Source organism: Pogonomyrmex barbatus, unplaced genomic scaffold (genome assembly GCF_055798465.1).
Source record: "Pogonomyrmex barbatus isolate J1 unplaced genomic scaffold, ASM5579846v1 scaffold20, whole genome shotgun sequence".
Classification (NCBI taxonomy): Eukaryota; Metazoa; Arthropoda; class Insecta; order Hymenoptera; family Formicidae; genus Pogonomyrmex; species Pogonomyrmex barbatus.
This window is the reverse complement of record NW_028297117.1, coordinates 996,791-1,016,976: the sequence shown is the minus strand read 5'-3', so window position 1 is coordinate 1,016,976 and position 20,186 is coordinate 996,791. Positions and strand designations below refer to the sequence as shown.

General features: G+C 29.3%; 1 protein-coding gene and 1 pseudogene across 2 annotated transcripts in view; both read left to right on the top strand.

Moving 5' to 3' along the window:
• The first annotated feature begins 533 nt into the window (after window positions 1–533).
• Window positions 534–20,186, top strand: part of LOC148936530 (uncharacterized) — a 23,781-nt gene continuing 4,128 nt past the window's right edge. Inside the window, exons 1-3 of one of the 2 annotated variants that reach the window (XM_089077932.1) lie at window positions 534–650; window positions 8,670–9,042; window positions 10,319–10,503. In XM_089077932.1, the coding sequence (XP_088934058.1) occupies window positions 8,702–9,042; window positions 10,319–10,503 (526 nt within the window). In that variant the 5' untranslated portion in view covers window positions 534–650; window positions 8,670–8,701. The remainder of the gene's footprint in view (window positions 651–8,669; window positions 9,043–10,318; window positions 10,504–20,186) is intronic. The other variant, XM_089077933.1, reaches the window with a different exon arrangement.
• LOC148936531 (uncharacterized) lies at window positions 5,627–8,296 on the top strand (annotated as a pseudogene).

Below are 20,186 nucleotides of genomic sequence, written 5' to 3'. Positions count from 1 at the left end.
AGAAAAAAATTGACCAATTGTAATAACCTATTTCCGCCAATTGATCAATATGATTGATCTTTTTTTCTTCATCCGAGATTTCGGACCAATTTCTAGTATCGTGGACACAAGGCTTTACAGCCTTATTGCCTTATGTTATGTCATTGTAGACTGGGCTATAGAAGGCAGTACTTTCATAGTATACTGCTCTCTATGGCTACAATGTAACACTATAAATGCTTCGATGCGTTTGATTGTCCAATCAAAATAAAAAATTTTACTAATGCACCAATCAAGAAATGCTTCAAAGCATTTGTGGTAAGCTCTTGACCATATCCTATGACTACGATTAATGTAACATTACAAATGCTTCGAAGCGTTTGATTGTCCAATCAAAACAAAGAATTTTACTAACGCACCAATCAAAAAATGCTTCAAAGCATTTGTAATAAGCCCTTGATCATATCCTATATCGGAACGCTATTCGTAGTACTATATATATATATATATATATATATATATATATATATATAAATAGTATTCGGAGTGAATAAAGGAACACACCCCATACAAGCTTCACTTCCGTAAAAGAGAGTCAGAATATGGCGAATTGTCTTGAGTTTGTGAGATGTTATATGAAAAGTTCAGCTAAAATTTTTATTATTATTTGGGTAATTATTTAGAAAACCTTCATCACCTCCGATTTTGACAAATTTGACGCGGTTTCACTAAAAATAAAAGAATCTGGCAAAAAAAAGCGCGGCGATCTACCTCGCGAACCGATATTAAGCGTTAAAGTTAACTACTTTTTTGGTTAGGAAATCTGTCATAGCGACTCGATACAACGCTAAAGAAGTGTTAAGTGTTATTATATTCGAAGTACAAAATGCAATCTTTCGCCTTACTAAATTGATGAATCTATCATATAAAAATGATAGATCCTAGAAAGATTGACAAAAACCTCTATGCAAGGTTTGGGAGTGAAGACGTAATCTTTCGCCTTACTAAATTGGGTCTATCATATATCAAAATGATAGATCCTAGAAAGATTAGCAAAGACTTCTACGCAAGAACTGGGTGTGAGGCTTTCGCTGATCTTTTCATTTTATTACAAATTTAATTTTGTGTTGTTTTTGTATTTAGCTTTGTGATAGTGGGGGGGGAGCTTTGTCCCCCCCACCCCCCACCAGGGAGCTTCGCCCCCCTGGACCCCTGACCGAGGGTTTCGCCCCCTCGACTCCCGTTCCCCGAACCATTCTATCGTGCAGTTATAACACATGCTCAGTTCGCTGCATTATGTCGCTATGACAGATTTCCTAATAAAAAAAGTGGTCAACTTTAACACTTGAAGTGGCTTATGGGTAGGCATGAAGGGCGGAAGCTTTTTTGGTGTTGGGAGGGTTTTCGAAAGGAAATAGTGTAATATCAGTTCTTTTTAGAGCTAGAAGGAGGTAAGGGCTTTAGGGGTTTAGTTCTTCGACTAAGTGTCGGTCCACAATAGGTGATTTAAGCTTTAAGAAGTAAGAAATTGACCAATTATAATCGAATATGAAAAGAATAATCGACTATGATTAGTCAATTTCTTACGACTTAAAGATTAAATACTTATTGTGGACCGACACTAATATAGGCAAAAGAAACAAGGGGGAGAAGCCCCCGGGGCCGGGGGCAGTTAATATCAATGTTCAAGGCAAGAAGGGATTATAGGAAGGATAAAAGGCTATTGGGCCTGATAAAAAGATTGAGAGTTAGAATGAGTGACAGAATAGATTGTGAAAAGGAGCTTTTGATATCGAAGAGAGCGGCTACTGAAGAATTTTTTAACGAAATCCACGGGTGAAAGCAAAGCGGGCCAACAAAAACAGAAAGAATGGGAGACGGTGAGTAGAAAGAAAAAGAAGTTAGGAAATAACAAAAAAGAGAAGGAAGGAGAAAAGGAAAAACGCGCGCAAGAATACTACAACCTAATTGGAGAAGTAACTACTACGGAAGTCAGTAAGCCAATCACAACACAGATGGACGTAGAAAAAGATTCAGTTACAGACGCGCAGGTAAGAGAAAAAGAAAGCGCGAGACAAGCGATACAGAATAAAGAATTAAACAATGTCGAAAAACAATTAGAAGTTAGAAGTGATGAAGCTAATTATAGAAGGCTGAGAAAAGTTTATGTGAACGAAAATGGTATATTAAAACATGTCAGTGAGATAAATCTAACACAAAGTATAAAAAAAGTTCGGTGAAGACTGGACCGGTAATTTTAAGGTTACAGTAAGGATTAATGTCGATCCACAATAGGTGATTTAAGCTTTAAGAAGTAAGAAATTGACCAATTATAATCGAATATGAAAAGAATAATCGATTATGGTCAATTTCTCACAACTTAAAGATTAAATACTTATTGTGGACAGACACTTACAGAGGGCTATAAAGAAAGACATAAATTTTTTTCAAGATTTTAAGTAACTTAAAAAAGAAGAGACTCGAGCCTCATAAAAGTATAGTGATACTTAATTTTAGATCCGCATTAATATAATTTTTAAATGCTACAGAGGTTAATTCGGCAATCAGCAGGATAAAGGGACGAGGACTCGGCGATTAGTGTCGGTCCACAATAGGTAATTTAAGCTTTAAGGAGTAAGAAATTGATTATATACCAATTATAATCGAATATGAAAAGAATAATCGACTATGATTGGTCAATTTCTTATGACTTAAAGATTAAATACTTATTGTGGACCGACACTTACAGATCTTACGGCTTCAATAGAAGAAAGAAATACATTTTATAAAAGAGTTGTTTCCATGTAGGAAATATGATGGAATTCTTCGATAGCATTACTCATCCAGAGGACATCTTGAGAATGGAAAGGCTCATAAGGAAAAAGTAGGATGACGTCAATAAAAGGATGATAGAGACACTAGTGGACCAAGTGGTGATTACATTCAAGGAAACTCAATCAACCAAGAACCTCATTGGATCTCTTTGGGCTTCTTGATCAGTTCCCAGTGAAGATGAGATCATACGTTGACCGTACGATGCTCATCGTACAATGTTTTAAATGCTTTAGATTTGGTCATAGAAAAAATAACTGCAAGAGCAAAGAGTGTTGCATCATGTGTGAAGAAAAGGTCCATGCGACAGGCAAGATAGGTGCAGACTGCAATGGAGAGCAAGATAGATGCAGACTGCAATGGAGAGCATAGATCAACTAATAAAAAATGCATACGAAAGAAATCTCCACACAATCATGGCCTATCACACATACAACGTATCATTTAGAGAGGCAGTACAAATCCTAGAAGGGGAGGAGGATAAACCTGAGCAAGTGTAGAGTATGATAGATATGCCCGGAAACTGGTCATCTATTAACAATAAAGAAAAAGGAAAAGGGAAGGAGAAGCCTAGCTATAAGAAGAGAATAAAAACAAGGAAACTTTGGCTCAAAGAGAACAGAAGTAAGGGAAAGGGAACAAAATGGTGGAAGCAGTGCGAGCTCCTCCTACCATTCGCCTAATAACTCGGTCTTCTTGCAGGTTGAAAATAGAATAAAAAATAAAGAAATAAATAAACAGAGAAACAGCAATATAGACTATTATAGTCAATTTAATTTGAGGGAAGAAGACATCAACAAAGAGAGGAGAGATATAACAATACAACAAGAAAACTTGGAAAAAGAGAATAATAAAGAAAAAGGGGAAGAAATCTCAATAGGGAAAGAGCTTTATCAGGATGTAGAAAAGCAGAAGGAATTGATAGCCACTCTCTTAGTCGCCAATGGAAACTAAGATCACTAATGGAGGAAGTCCTGAAAAATAAAGAAAAGGACTCAATGGAGGGGACATCTCAAAAGATGGATGAGGTTAAGAAAATTATACACAAACAGAACATCAAGGAGAAAACCAAGGCATTACAGGAAGAAGAAAAGACATACAAGGAGAGAAGAATTGCTGCAAGGAGCAGACAAAGCTATTGAGATAATGTGAAGAAAGACAATAGAGATTAAATACAAACAGATACCAATCTATATCTACACACGAACATTTGTATTGAACAAATTGATAATCAAAGTCGAACAGATAGACATAGTAATAAACTATCTTTAGTTTATAGTTATTTTTATTTTTGTTATTTTTTGTTTAATTTTATTTTATTATTTTATTATTTTATTATTTTATTGGAAGTTAATTCTAAAGGGCTAATTTCATGTATAGATATCTCCAAAGATTAAGTTTTATTGATTATACTTAAGAAAGTTTATTTAGGTCAAATCTGATGTAGGTTATAATGTGTAATAAGTCTTAACAGACTTGGTAATTTGATTATAGGAAGAAAATTTTTTTAGTTTCGTCTGCTAAGTAAACTTAAATAAGGCTAAATACAAACTGTGATTACAAGAAGTACAAATAGTAGCTTAAGTAAAACGATACAGCGATAAAGATTATAAACAGTTCCTGTAGAATAAATGTATAGGATAATTAATTAAATATTAAAAAGAGTAGTAGTTAGAAATTCTTAAGAATTAAAATTCAATTTTAAAATGCTGTTGTGAAACTGTAGAAGTTTCCAAAATAAAAAACAAGAACTGAAAAAAAGAATATATGAATATGACATTGTGATAATTATGGAACTGAAATCGACAAAATATAGCAAAGTATACTTTTTCGGATATAAAACGCTTAAGAAAAAAACGGAAATAGTGGAGGAATCGCTATCTTAGTTAAGAACACAAGTCGATTTTGAGATTATGAAGCTTAGAGATTTGCGGCATCTGAGAGTAGACACGCTAGGTATTACATTAATTATAATAAATACGAGATAAAGAATTAATCTAATAGCAGTATATAGATGCCCAAGATTTAACTTATCAAGACAGGAATGGAATTATATTTTTAAGGATAATGCGGCAGGAGATACTTTGTATATGGGTGATTTTAACGCACATAATAAAGGTTGGAACTGCCAGAACACAGATCGGAATGGAAAATTTATGGAGGAAGTAATAATGGAAAAAAATATGATGTATTATAATGAAGACATTAAGTCTAGAATAGAACCTATTGGTCAACGTTCGAGCAATCTGGATCTTACCATTGGACCGGTGGATTTGTGTGACAGATTATTACCAAATGGAGGATATCTGGGGCTCAGATCACTTCCCAATTGTTTTGGAATGGGATAATATAACAGTGGAATACGTCAAGAGATCGAATAGGATCAAGTAAAAAGACGAAATGGAATGAATACATTCAAGAAGAAGGATATGGAAGGATAGGGAAATAATGGCAGAAGGGATGGAGAAATACACAGTACAAACATACAGTATTTTACGAGACTATGAGAAACGCAGTATATAATATAACTCCAAGAGGAAAAGTAGAGGAGAATAGAAGCAGTCCATCAGGTAGAAACGGAAGAGGAAGGAAACAACAAATAAAATGATGGGATCTAGAATGTGAGGAAGTTGTAAATAAAAGAAAAGATACTCTTAAAAGATTTTTGAGAGAAAAGTCAATGGATACCTTTGTGGGGTATAAAAGATGCAAAGCAGTTGCAAGAAGAATAATCAGAGGAAAGAAAAAAAAAAGATTTTGAGGAATTTTGTTTGTCATTGAATAAACACAATAATGTAAAGTATGTTGGAACAAAATGAAGATTTTTAGATCTGCAATAACAAGGATATTGTGGAACAATTGGCCCCCAAAAAACCAGGAAGAATGCATAAGAATGCATAAGAAGCCATTGAGGTTCTGGCTCCAAGTACAACTAAATCCGCCAATCACAGTTTTCGATAACAGACTCCCTCAGGAACACCACGCGGTACTGAATGGAGAATTTGAAATGGTGGAGTTGAGCAGATCTCTCAAAATGGTAAAAAGAAATTAAGCTCCAGGAAGAGACGATATGATAGAATATGTTATGTTGAAACAACTGTCAGAGGAAATGAAAGTATCACTTCTGGATATCCTGAACGAAGTATGGGGATCGGCTAGGGTGCCAAAGACATGGAAAGATCTACCAAATCTGTTTCATTGACAAGCAGGGGCAGGAAAAGGTAAGACTAATCGCATTGGCATCTTGTTTTTGTAAGATCATGGTCAACGAGAGGTTAATCTAGTGGGCGGAAAAGGAGAATAAACTCTCTCCAGATCAGAATGGTTTCAGAAGAGGAAGATCATGCACCGATAACCTGATAAAGTTAACAACAGACATCAAGATAGGATTTCATACCGAAAAATATATGCTGGCTGTTTGTCAATGTGACGTCTGCTTATGATAATGTTACATTACATGTGTTAATCGAAAAATTGATTCGTCTAGGATGCCCGGGAAATATAACGAAATTTATTTATAGCTGCAAGAGTGAGAAATACGCAATTTATAGTAAACAATGGAGAGATAATGAAAAGAAAGATATATAAGGGCCTCCCGCAAGAAACGGTATTGAGCCCGCTTCTCTATTTTATATATACAAATGAAGTTACGAAGAATCTGAGACCAAACATATCCACGGTACAATTCGCAGATGATATATCTATATCACAGGTAGAAACGGAAAAGCGGAAAACCGTAGACAGATTATAAAAGCAGCAAGGGAATTAAATATCAAACTGAAGAGCCTGGGCTTGGAGCTGGAAGACGGTTCCTGTGGAATTTAATAAATCAGGATTTTGTGATAAGGATATGAATGTCGAGATAAAAGGAACAAGAATCAAAAATAATAAAGAGGCAAAATTTCTAGAGATCAGGTTAGACAACAAGTTATCATTCTATGCGCAAGTTAATTCAGTGAGGAGCAAAGTATTTAAAGCTAACAACTTATTGAAATATATAATAATAAAATCAGGAGAGGAGATCAACACAGCTCTTCTACTATACAAAAGCTTGATGAGATCTATAACAGATTGTCGGAATCTTTACGTATTTTCCAAGAAAAGAGAGTCAAGTTATTAGGATAGAAAGAGTACAATATGTAGGATTAAGAACTGCCATGGGATATAGAAATAGTACACCGAATAACGTCATAATAGCAGAGTCAAAGGTCATATTGCTACGAGATAGAGCAAGTATGTTGGCCAAGAACTTTGTTTTGAGAAACATGATGGCAGTCAGGAAATGGAGGATAAAATTATAGAGCTAACTTGGAAAGAGAACTATTCAAGATATCCAGAAATCCAAGATTCAAAAAGAATTGCATAGTAGTAGAAGCATGGGAGAGAGTTAAATGGCTAAGAAACAAAGCAGGTGAAAAAAGAAAGTATGAGATCTTTGATATTGGATTTAAAGAAAGCACAGTCATGATAGATACGGACACACTCACAGGCAGAGGATGGGACAGGAAAATTAAAAACGAAAGTCAGTTTATGGAGGAATTTATTACAAGAAATGATATGAAAGGGAGGACCAAGATCATTTATATGGATGGATCATATAAAAAGAATAGCAGATCTACAGGAGCTGGTATTATATTCGAAAAACAAAAAGAAACTTATAAAGTGAATTTACCAAATGAGTGCTCATCGTATATGGCAGAAATACTGGCAATAAGATCGGCAATAGATATTAAGAAATCCATCATATTGAAGAGTGTAAGAACTTTTTAATCTTTATTCATTGTCATCTTTACAAGCGCTTGAGAATAATTTATTGAGTGTGTACAAAAACCTATACACCATTAAGACTAGACAAACGTATTATAGATTGCTATTAGATAATGAAATCAGGATAGTATTTGGATGAATATCAGCATATTCAGGTATAACAGAATGGGCGGATATTAAGAGAGGAAGGGATAACGGAAGAGCTGAATGTAATAGAGGCTATCAAGCGGAAAAAGTGGAGATTGATCAAGCAAATATACAGTTTTTTCAAGAATATATGGAAAATAATTTAGAAATGTGAATTATCAGGGAAGAAAGAGGATCTGTGTCATATAACTCGGGGGAGGTTGAAGACATATAGCTGGAGGAAAGATCCAGCATCCAGTATCTCCATCTGAAGGGAAACAACAAAAAAAAACTTTAACGCTTAATATCTTGGTTTGCAAGGCAGACTGCCGCATTTTTTTAACAGATTCTTTTATTTTGAGCGTCGATTGAGTCCAAATTTATCAAAATCGCAGATGATGGGGGTATTCTAAATAATTACTCTAATTTAAAAAAACTTTAATATATTTTAATATACTTTAATTGCTTAATTGAGTTTTAATTATTGAACTTTGAAATAAACAAATTTTATTTTGTATGCATCTATAAAATTATATCAAACTTGAATACATTTGTATTTTTTATATAAATGCATACAATAATTGAAAAGTATAATTTTAGTGAATATATTTTTGCAATATATGTATCCTGTAATGCTGTTTCTTATTTATTTTACATGAGCCTTATATTTAATGGCTTATATACCATGTATATATATTTACTTAAGCTCATAATGAAAATGATAAAGTTGTTAAAAGTTACAGAATAGATTTACAAATGATATATTTATTCTAAATATTGAAATCATAAATTATAAATTACATGATATTGAATTTCTTATAAAATTTAATGTAAAATTGTTCAAAATTTAAATTTAATCTTAAAATCTAATTATAATAAAGAAAATGACAAAAGACATTTCTTATGTTAATTAAATTGTAAACTTTTTTAGCTGATCAATAATTAATCTGATTGATATATTTCAGCAGTGGATTTATTTTACTTTGTATTTCCAACAATGAATCCGATGCGAACAACAATTTTCCGAAGAGATGAGGAGTCAAGATCAACGAATAATGAAGATAATACTTATTCAATTTTACATTCAAGAACTGAAGAAGAGAAACAGAGGCGTAGACGAGAATGGCAACGCCAGCAAGAGCGAGAGAGACAACATGAAGAATTGAAGCAACAAAAAATTTTAGAGTATGAAAGAAAACGTGCATTAGCTTTAAAATATGCTAAAGAAAAATCCTCGCGTCATGGTCGAAGCAAAAGTGATAGTGAATCTCCTTCATGTCTTCAGTATAGATATAGATTTACATCAACTACTTCCAAATCTAGTAGCCTGCATGAAAAGTGAGTTTTCCACACACATATATCAATATCTTTTCTAATTAAATCTTCTAATTAAATATAAAATTATTAATATTCGATAGAGATAGGTGAAAAATCTGAGATATATTTCAATGAACTTTTAAAAAGGCCATATAAGAAATTTAATTATTACCATTTTTTTGTGTTTGTTTTTCTCGTTTTGTTCACTTTATGTTATAAGAATAACGGTCAGTATGAAAATTTTATATTTTGATAACTATAAGTATATAATCTTATATCAATATCATGGATAAGAAGGTTATAAATTGTGGGACAATCTTTTATTTCTTCAGAATCTTGTGATCAATTAAATGTTGAAGATAATATGATTATCTTCTTCTTCTTCTTCTTCTTCTTCTTCTTTTTTCATATATGCTGTTCTACTCTCACTCTCATATGCCTGTGATGTGCACATAGATGATGCACAAGCATATGGGATCTACATTTTAACATTGGTCTCGATGTTGATTAGCAAATTTTCTGTAGAGGAGTTTTCTGTGAGCAAGAATATTCGTGGGTTATTGAACTGTCGAAAAGAGACACGAATATGAAAATATTTTGATTCTGCTGGGAATCGAACCCAGGATTTCTAGCATAGCTAGACCAATGTACTGTCTACTACGTCGCGCTCGTTCTCATAATATGATTATATAATAATTTTCTTCATGTCATACAATTGCTCATAGTAAAATATAAATATATACATAATTGCAACACATTAATAGAGTTGAATTTTATATTGAAAAATATATAGCATAAAAGAGAGCATGCATTTGTGATAGTTAATGAAATAAAAAAAGTAGGAAAGATAATTGATAGGAAAAAATTATATAGAAGTTAATATAAATTATAAATTAAATGAAAAATTAAAGAAATATTAATCATAATAATAATTTTATTGAAAACAGTGATGAACCAAATACAAGATATTTTAATTAACAAATTGTGGATTATTTATGTTAACTTTATGATAATATAGATGACTATGATGATATTTTTAAAATAATGAAAAAAATATATTTCATTAATACAATAGAAAAATAAATATTTTTTTTTTAAACAAAAATAGAAAAAGGACATATCCCAAAATTAAATTATAGAAAATAGTATTTGGTTAATATTAAAAATATAATTCTTGCAATATTTTAATATTGAGAATATAGTAATTAGAATTAATTTAATTTTAATTTATTATTGTTATTTTTATCTTATTATTAGCATCTTATTTTTTACAATATTACTTTTGATTTCTTTTTAGATTAGATGGGTATACAAGTGGAACAGTACCTTTGTTCAGAGGTCCTCAGAATGTACAAATTAATACTATGGAATTACGTCGAATTAAAGTCGATATTCATAGAAATATCTCTATAAAAGATCCAGTTTCTGAATTACAACGAGATATACTTAATCCTGAAGATGTGATTGTCAAGAGAAGAGAGGGTAAAATTTTCTTTCTAATTTATTTTACTAAATTCTTATTTTTTGCCAAACTTATGATTTAATACTGCAATGAATGAAAATTTTAGTGTTATAATCAAAACATTGTTCTTGATCTTGAATAATGATGTTTATAATATCAATAGCATAAGCATTTTATTGAAAATGGATAATATAATTCAGGCATTATATAATCATTCAGGATTTTTAGAGTCTATCTTTTATCTTTTTAATTTTTAGATTAAATAAATTCAAGAAACAATAAAAGCCAAATATTTTTTGAATTTATTCAATAAATTAAAAAGATATATAATGTCTGAGTTACTTACTTTTTGTTGAATATATCCGTTTGTATATACTTAAAAATTATTGCAGTGATACTAAGATTAATGCATATATAGATTCATTCCTCATACCTATAGAGATATTACTATAAAAAATTACAACTTACACAAACTTCATGAAGATGACATCGAGCAAGAGAAGTACTTGTCATAGAATACTTACACATATCAAGACTGCACTTTAAGAACTTTTAATATAAAAAGAGTATTTTAGTAGAAAGGGTCTCGCTAGCACACTCCTAATAACACACATCCATTCATTCGGTGGGTACTTAGGAATTTTTCAATGAGCCAATGATTTGAAAATTTTATATTTAATTGGCCAATCAACGATGTGTGCAATCGATCCCTCCTCTTCAGTCCATGGATATCTAGGATTTTTTGAAAGGTGGAGATTATCAATTCTGTTATCACATAAATAGCCATTTTTTGTATTAATGAATTTGAATATTTTTTTGTATGTTATTTTTAGAATTTGGAATATCTTCTTGTTCCTAATTTTGAATGAAAAAAATATTGGATTATGTAAATCATAACTTTTAAATTTTAGTTACATGGAAACAGTTTAAAACAAAAGTATGTTTAATTTGGTTCGATATTTAAAACATGTTTTATACATAAACGTTTAAAACATAACAACCCTACTTGAAAGTACAGGCAAAATATAGTATAAGCAAGGGAAATTTTGAATCCCTCAACTCTTTTCTTCCCTTCTCTTGAATGCATCTATGCCACAGTAACTATTTTTGATTTGTTTGAAAATATAAAACAAACGAAAAACTTGACAAATTATCAGGTTAGAACGATTTCAAATAAAAAGTAAAAAAATGGTGTCAAATATGCATGCTCCATATTGTCTTGAAAAAAAAATATCAAAAAGATAACTCACTTATTTTATTTATTTAGATTTATAGAAAGAAAGTTAGAAAGTTAGAAAGAATTTATATAATGTAAATGTTTTAATTTTTTACAAAGAATATAATAAGATAAAGTTATTAAGAATCAATAATTACAGTATCTTGAACTTTATTCTTTATTTGCATAATTTTTTGATAACTATCTTTTGTCTTATTCTGTATATAAAGATGTGAGTGTGTAGTGTGTATATATTTAATGTTGCAAAATTTTAGAACATTAATATATCGAAAAATATTAACAAAATACTAATATTAATTATCAAAACATTAAAGAAATAGAAAGAGAATTATACAACATATTTATTTAGTATTCTAGATATTATCTTTTTTGCCAAAGTTTTCTTCTAATTTATTTACAGATTTGATACATAATGCAAAATTTAATATTAAATTTTCATATATTAAATTAATATATATTTGTTTAATATATTAATTATTTCTATTTATACATATAATATAAAAATATATGTATTTCTACAAAGAGAATCACATAAATTCATAAAGAAATTTTTTAAATAATTATATAATTGATAGTTATCATAAAAATATGCATATTTTAATTGCCAAATTCTACTTCAATAGAAGATATAATTATATTATTGCTGCAAAAAAATGGAGTAAACGATCGAAAAAAGACTGTAATAAAGATCTAATTAAATTATGTTCATGCAACGATGAATGAAAAATCAAAGAAAAAGTTCAGTATAATGATATTAATATATATGATATAAAATTCGGTATAACAATATTTTTCCTCTTATGACTTATTTTTAAAATTAAAATTTTGATTCAGATAGTAAACTCGTATTTTTAAACAGTTTTTTTTCTATGTATACAACATAAGAAGTATTTTTTTATTGTATAGAATGTTGTGCAGTATATTTTTTAATAACTAACCTTATTTATATAAAATAATATCTTTCATTTTATAATTAATAAATCTAACTCGATATCCCTTATGATCGAATAAAATGCAAAATAATAGTTTTTAAAATTTTATCACTCACATTTTATCACTTTACATATTAAATTTCAATTAGTTAATACAATAAGAAAATGAATATTTTCTATATATTTTATAAATGCAATAGACTGTCTTAATCAACTCAATTAATCAACTTCTATTACGATAGATTCCCCGGATTCCATCGGATAAATAAATGCTTTATTTATTTAAACATGTAAAATGTAAAGATATAAATTGAAGAATATATATATACATAAATGTTATTTATTGTGAATTTATTTTTACAAAAAATAATTTTTAAGTGAGTAGATATACTCACTATACTCACACTATAAAGTTATAGCAAAATAACTATATATATTATATGAAATAACTCAGCTAAACCTGCAGAAACAGATTTTGAGCAAAGTTTACCAATATTTGATGACAGAAAGGCAACAAAGTTTATACAAATTTGACAATGTTGGCAAATTATGATCAAAAATATGATAAAATCTACTGACATGCTATGTCAGCAGACCCGCGCATTACCCGCGCGTGCAAATTCTATTCGTTGATATGCTGATGTTATTAAAATTGCATAGAATGAAATATTCTTTTAATATAATTAATTTTTACAAAAATGTCTTATTTTGTAATTTATAGTTTAATTTATAATTTTTAGTTTATGATGTGTGTGATTATATGTAGCCTGTAATTGCTGATTACCAAATTAGAAACATAAAGAAGAAACTATTGAAGATATATCAACAATATAAGAAGAATTATAGAAATATAATTGAAGAAACTTCACAATGGAGATAAAATGAATTGTCGACAAGGAACAATGAAGATACTCTGAAATAGGTATGAAGATATTTGTTTTTTAATGCAATTTATTCTTCTTTCCTTCCTTTTCCTTCCTTCCTTCCTCTTCTTCTTCCTTTTATTTATTGTAATACTTAGAATTGAAATTCTCTTAATCATCACAAATTTTTAATAATCTGTCTAAGGAAATTTTAAATGTAGTAAAATACCATACATTAATTAGCTTAATAGAAAGAATATTCCAAAAAATTAAAAAAATTAAAATTTTCAATTATATACTTTACAAATTTATGATTTTTTAAATAAAAGATCAGGAGCATAAAAGCGAAAAACAGTATGTGTCAAAACATTAGGATTATTATGATTTTAAATCTTGTTTTTCGACCAATTTCAATTTTTATCACACTGAGAATGACTAATATAAGGTTGAAACATTTATTTTTTATTAAATTCGTTTATATTTTATTAATGTTGTTTATTCTTTTATTAATTTATGTATTTATTTTCACTAATTATATACGAATGTTTTGATATTGTTTTTCGTTTTTATGCTCCTGATCTTTTATTTATGAATTTAATAAGCGCCTTCTATTACTAATTGTGATTTTCTATTTTATTTAAATATTTATTTGTAAATATATTGATAAAGATGATAACTTCATAAGGTATCATGACATTACATGTAAGATATCATAACATTATATTACATATTTATTAACATCAGAAGATACACACAATATTTTTTGAAGTATTAACATAATATTTTATATTAAAGATTTAATTATCTGTTTATTATCAATTGAAACAACATGATTGATAAGATGAACATTTTTTAATTATTATTATTTCATATTGCATGCGTATACGTATAATTGTATAAAAATGATAAAAAAAATGTATTTTTATATTTTTAGAAAATGACTATTCTTTTCTTTTTTTCTCTCTTTTTCACTGTATATGTATGTGATAAACGAATTATTTCCTATTTTAAAATGACATAATATTAATTTAGAATGTTTTGAGATGAAAAAAGATAGAATAAAAAAAATTATTTAATGAATTTTTTGTAATTATATATTTTATCATTATTTTTAAAAGCATATCGTAAAATATTGTTTTACAGAATATATTATGTCAATAATATAACAGGAATGATAAAAATAAAAAATTTATAACAAAGATGTAATTAAATTTTTCACAATTAATTTTAGAATTAGTTATATTTGAGCAAAATATGAAAATAAGTACAGAGATATTTTTTTATATATTTATTTTTCAAAATTAAGATTAATAAATACAAGTATATATAACATATATTTCTGTTATAATTTAAATAAAGAGAAACATGATACTTTCAAGATGATTTATTTCTGTACACATATAAATATAAAAATTATAATTTTACATTGTTGTTATATTCACATATTGACTTTTCAAAATGTATTAATAGTTTTAAATTAGTTCTAATTCTTTAGTAATCAAATTAAGCACAATTAAAATGTTATTTATAAATTAACATTTATAAAAATAAAAGAATATTTTAATAAGTATTAAAAATATAGGAATACTACATTGAAATATATATATTACAGAATTATTGTTATCATATTATTATTTACAATTTTGTAATTTTTAAAAAACAAATTTTTATTAACTAGAATATCATAATTATAAATTATTGTAAAATCATAATTTCTCACCTATGGAAGATATAAAATGTATTTGGAAGAAAAATTGGTGTCTCTTTGGAAGATTATCAGTTTTCACTGAAGATTTTATAGTTTATTACGTCATTTGTATTTAATTAAGTAACATATAACAAATTTTATATATTTTAATTAAATCTTATGAAAGCTATATATTAAATTGCTAAGAGATTCTCAAAGTTTTAATTTTTATGAGAATTCTCCAGATATTTTTGTAAAATTTGAAATATATTGCAAAATTATTGTATATTTTTATTGTTTACAATTTTTTAATCTTAAAAAAACAAGTTTTTATTAATAATTAGAATATGATGATTATAAATTATTGCAACATCATAATTTCTCATCTATGGAAGATATAAAATGTATTTGGAAGAAAAATTGATGTCGTTGGAAGATTATTATCAGTCTTCACTGAAGATTTTATAGTCATTTACGTCATTACATCATTTATTAATTATGTCATTTTTATTTAATTAAGTAACATATAATAAATTTTATATATTTCAATTAGATCTTATGAAAGCTATACAGGGTGTCCCAAAAAAATGGCCAAGCGGTCATATGCAGGTAGAGCAGACTAAACTGAATCGAAAAGTCCTGTATTACAATTGAAAAGTCCTATTTTACAATTTTCCCAATAGTTAACGAGTTATTAATTTATGAAAATAATCAAATTGCAAGCGCGCGATGAGATAAAACCGCCCAGTGAGACACGCATTCGCCGTTGCTAGACACGCGTAGAGCACACTAGACGCACGTAACATACGTAGATGAAAGTGTAACCAATGCCGCTTGCAATCACAACTCCACGCGTACCTAGCGACGACGAATGCGTGTCTCACTGGACGGTTTTATCTCATCGTGCGCTTGTAATTTGATTATTTTCATAAATTAATAACTTGTTAACTATTGCGAAAATCGCAAAATAGTACAAGACTTTTCGACTCAGTTTAATCTGCTCTACCTGCATATGATCACTTGGCCATTTTTTTGGGACACCCTATATATTAAATTGTTGGCTAAGAAGTTCTCAAAGTTTTAATTTTTATGAGAATTTACCAGATTTTATAAACATTGAAATGTATTGCAAAATTATTATATATTATTATTGTTTATAACTTTTAATCTAAAAAAAACATGTTTTTATTAATAATTAGAATATGATGATTATAAATTATTGCAACATCATAATTTCTCACCTATGGAAGATATAAAATGTATTTGGAAGGAAAATTGTTGTCTCCTTGGAAGATTATTATCAGTCTTCATTGAAGATTTTATAGTTTATTACGTCATTTGTATTTAATTAAGTAACATATAACAAATTTTATATATTTTAATTAAATTTTATGAAAGCTATATATTAAATTGTTGGCTAAAAAGATCTCAAAGTTTTAATTTTTATGAGAATTCTCCAAATATTTTTGTAAAATTTGAAATGTATTGCAAAATTATTGTATATTATTATTGTTTACTATTTTTTATTATTTTTGTTTATTATTTTTTAATCTTAAAAAAGAACAAGTTTTTATTAATAATTAGAATATGATGATTATAAATTATTGCAACATCATAATTTCTCATCTATGGAAGATATAAAATGTATTTGGAAGAAAAATTGGTGTCGTTGGAAGATTATCATCAGTCTTCGCTGAAGATTATCATTCTTTCCTGAAGATTTAGTTTATTATGTCATTTATATTAGGTTGTCGGAAAAGTTCGTGCTGTTTTGGAGGTGAAAATGAGACATCAAATTGAGACATTGAAACATTTATTCAATCCAAGATATATTCTCCATTTTCAATGATTTGCTGCCATCGTGCCGGCAATTCCATAATTCCCTTCTCGTAAAACTTCTGGGACTTCTGAGCAAAGAAGTTGTCTAGATGCTTTGTGACGTCCTTTACAAAGGCGAATGATTTTCCCTGAAGATTATTCTGTAGAGTGCGAAACAAATGTGAATCCGAGAGAGCAATATTGGGACAATATGGTGGATGTGGTAAAACATCCCAACTTAAGCGTAAAAGTTTTTGACGAGTCTGTAAAGATGCATGTGATTTCATGTTATCGTGATGAAACATAACATCTTTTCTGTTCAGCAATGCCGGCCGCTTTTCTGCAATAGCGCGCTTCAATTTCTCTAATTGGGCACAATATTTATCAGAATTGACGGTCTGATCTTGCGAAAGCAGCTCGTAATAAATTATTCCAAGATAATCCTACCAAATCAATAATAGCACCTTTTTCGGATACAAACCAACTTTGGCCACGATTTGGGCCGGTTCGCCGCGCTTTTGCCATGACCGTTTTCGCTGGACATTTTCGTATAAAATCTATTTCTCCTCAATAACCATGTGCTTCAGAAAATTGTCGGATTGGTAACGCTTTAGCAACAAATCACATATGGAAATTCGGTCGATGAGATTCCGCTCACCCTCCCTTCTTATTCGAGGGCTCGAGCCATGCTTGATGCAATCTCTCCTGTCGCGCTTCAGGAGAATTATTTGTATATTTATCAATGGCGTTGAAGGGTGTCGCCGCTGCATCGAGAGAATAGGATATCATCTTTCTAGAGTACCGGTCGTAGGGATTCGAGAGAATACATGTATATATGTATATTGTAATATACGTATATATGTGTATTATTGTATTATTGACGTGTTATTCTAAATATTATTTGCGATAAATATCATCACATGCCTCGGTAGTCGAAAGGATAAGATGTCTGCCCGGTAAGCAGAAAATCCAGATTCGATTTCTGGCTGAGGTGATATTTTTTCGCAAAATAATTACGAGTTTTCACGACTGGTTCGTGGTCGGGCCCCGCTGTGACGCACACCCTTCCTTCTTATTTATCACCCTCCCAACTGTGGCACTCAAACATCAGCCTTGTTCATCATCCCCAAGCGTTTCAAGTGGTTGGCGATAGTTGAATGGTATATATTTAAACGTTCTGCGATCTCCCGCGTTGTGAGATGTCGATCATGGTCAAGAATTGATCATCGACATCTGCGGATGACCCTCCAGAGCGAGTAGCATCGATCACATCCAAATTTCCAAAATGGAAACGCGCGTACTTTCGACTTGTGCGTTCACCAATGGCATTTTCCCCATACATAGTACATATCTTTTGACGAGCAGCGTTTTCCGATAATATAATAATATGCCGAAAATGTTCTTTTTTGTAGTCCATCTTTACACGATTGCAACACACACACACACACACACACACACACACACACACACACACACACACACAATGTAACTCTGTGCAATCAAAATATTTTAAAATGTTAAGCACAGTGTCTTTTTTTAAATGATATATAGAAGTTATATTAATTTACGTTATATAATTATTATTTATTATTATATTGCCATTTATCGGAGAAACAGCACGAACTTTTCCGACAACTTAATATTTAATTAAAACAAATCAAGTAACATTAAAGTAACAAATTTTATTTTATACTTTAATTATATTTTAAGAAAAAAGTTATATATTAAATTATTTCCTAAGAAATGTATTCTCAAAATTTTAATTTTCATCAAAATTTATTTTGAACCTCAGATATTTTTTGAAATATTTTCGTAAAATGTCTAATTCAAGTACTGTTACAATACAAATGATATTAAAATACATAAACATAAATTTATAAGCATTAATTTATTAATTTTAATATTTTATATATATATATATATATATATATATATATATACAGGGTGTCCTACAACTCGCGACCGAAATTTTTATGACATGTTCCTGACTTAAAAATAAAATGAAAATTCTAATATGAAAATGCCGAAGCTATAATAATTTTTTAATTAATAACGATTAAAGTCGACTAATTATAGAGCTAACATTTCGCGTGCTCAGGCATGATGATATAACAAGTGATAAAGGTACCACAAGGGCCCTCTTATCAATCGAGATTATTATATAAATATTGATATGATATACTATTATATTTTTATTGAGAAATTATTTTTGCTTTTTTACGAACCTATTACCATTATTATATCATTTTGTGATATTTGCAATAATTTTCGAGTTATTAAATAATATAGTTGCATAAATAAGAGCGTGCGGGAAGAAAGCGCTCGCCCGCCTGACTCGTAGGATGTAATGATGCGAAAATTTCAAAGAATCGATTCTGACATTCGATTTTTTTTTACCGAATTGATTTTTAGAATCGATGTATCGATTACAAAAAAAATCGATTCTTAAGAATTAATTCTTTTAGGCTGACTTTTCATCTGACGCTGAATTTCAGTGTCAAACTGAAGATCACATGATCAAAAATGATCATTCAGATTTCACTATTTAATTTTGATCACGTGATTTAGTCTACCTTCTCACGAGATGAGGATAATGCTACGGGACACTCTGTATGTATAAACATTTAAAAATAATTAAAAGTAAAATGGCATTTCATGGCAATTTAATAATTCTATAATTTCTATATATATATATATATATATATATATATATATATATATATACATATAATTATAAAATTATATAATTTATAATATTCATAAATAACAAAGATTAATTTTTTCTATGCTTATTCGCTACAAATTATATTCATTGTAAAGGTTGTAGCATCAAATTGTATAACATATTGTACACCCTTATTATTATGTTTTAAATACTTTGCATCTGCTTTTTAATTAGCACGTTTCGAGGTTATAGGATATTGTTTTGTTTAAGTATAAATACTAAATTTATCTCCTAAATTAATTTTTATAGTTTTATTATTTGCAAAAAACATACTATCTATAATTATTATAGCAACAGCGAATGTATACATATGCGTGCGTGCGTGCGTGCGTGCGTGCGTGCGTGCGTGCGTGCGTGCGTGCGTGCGTGCGTGCGTGCGTGCGTGCGTGCGTGCGTGCGTGCGTGCGTGCGTGCGTGCGTGCGTGCGTGCGTGCGTGCGTG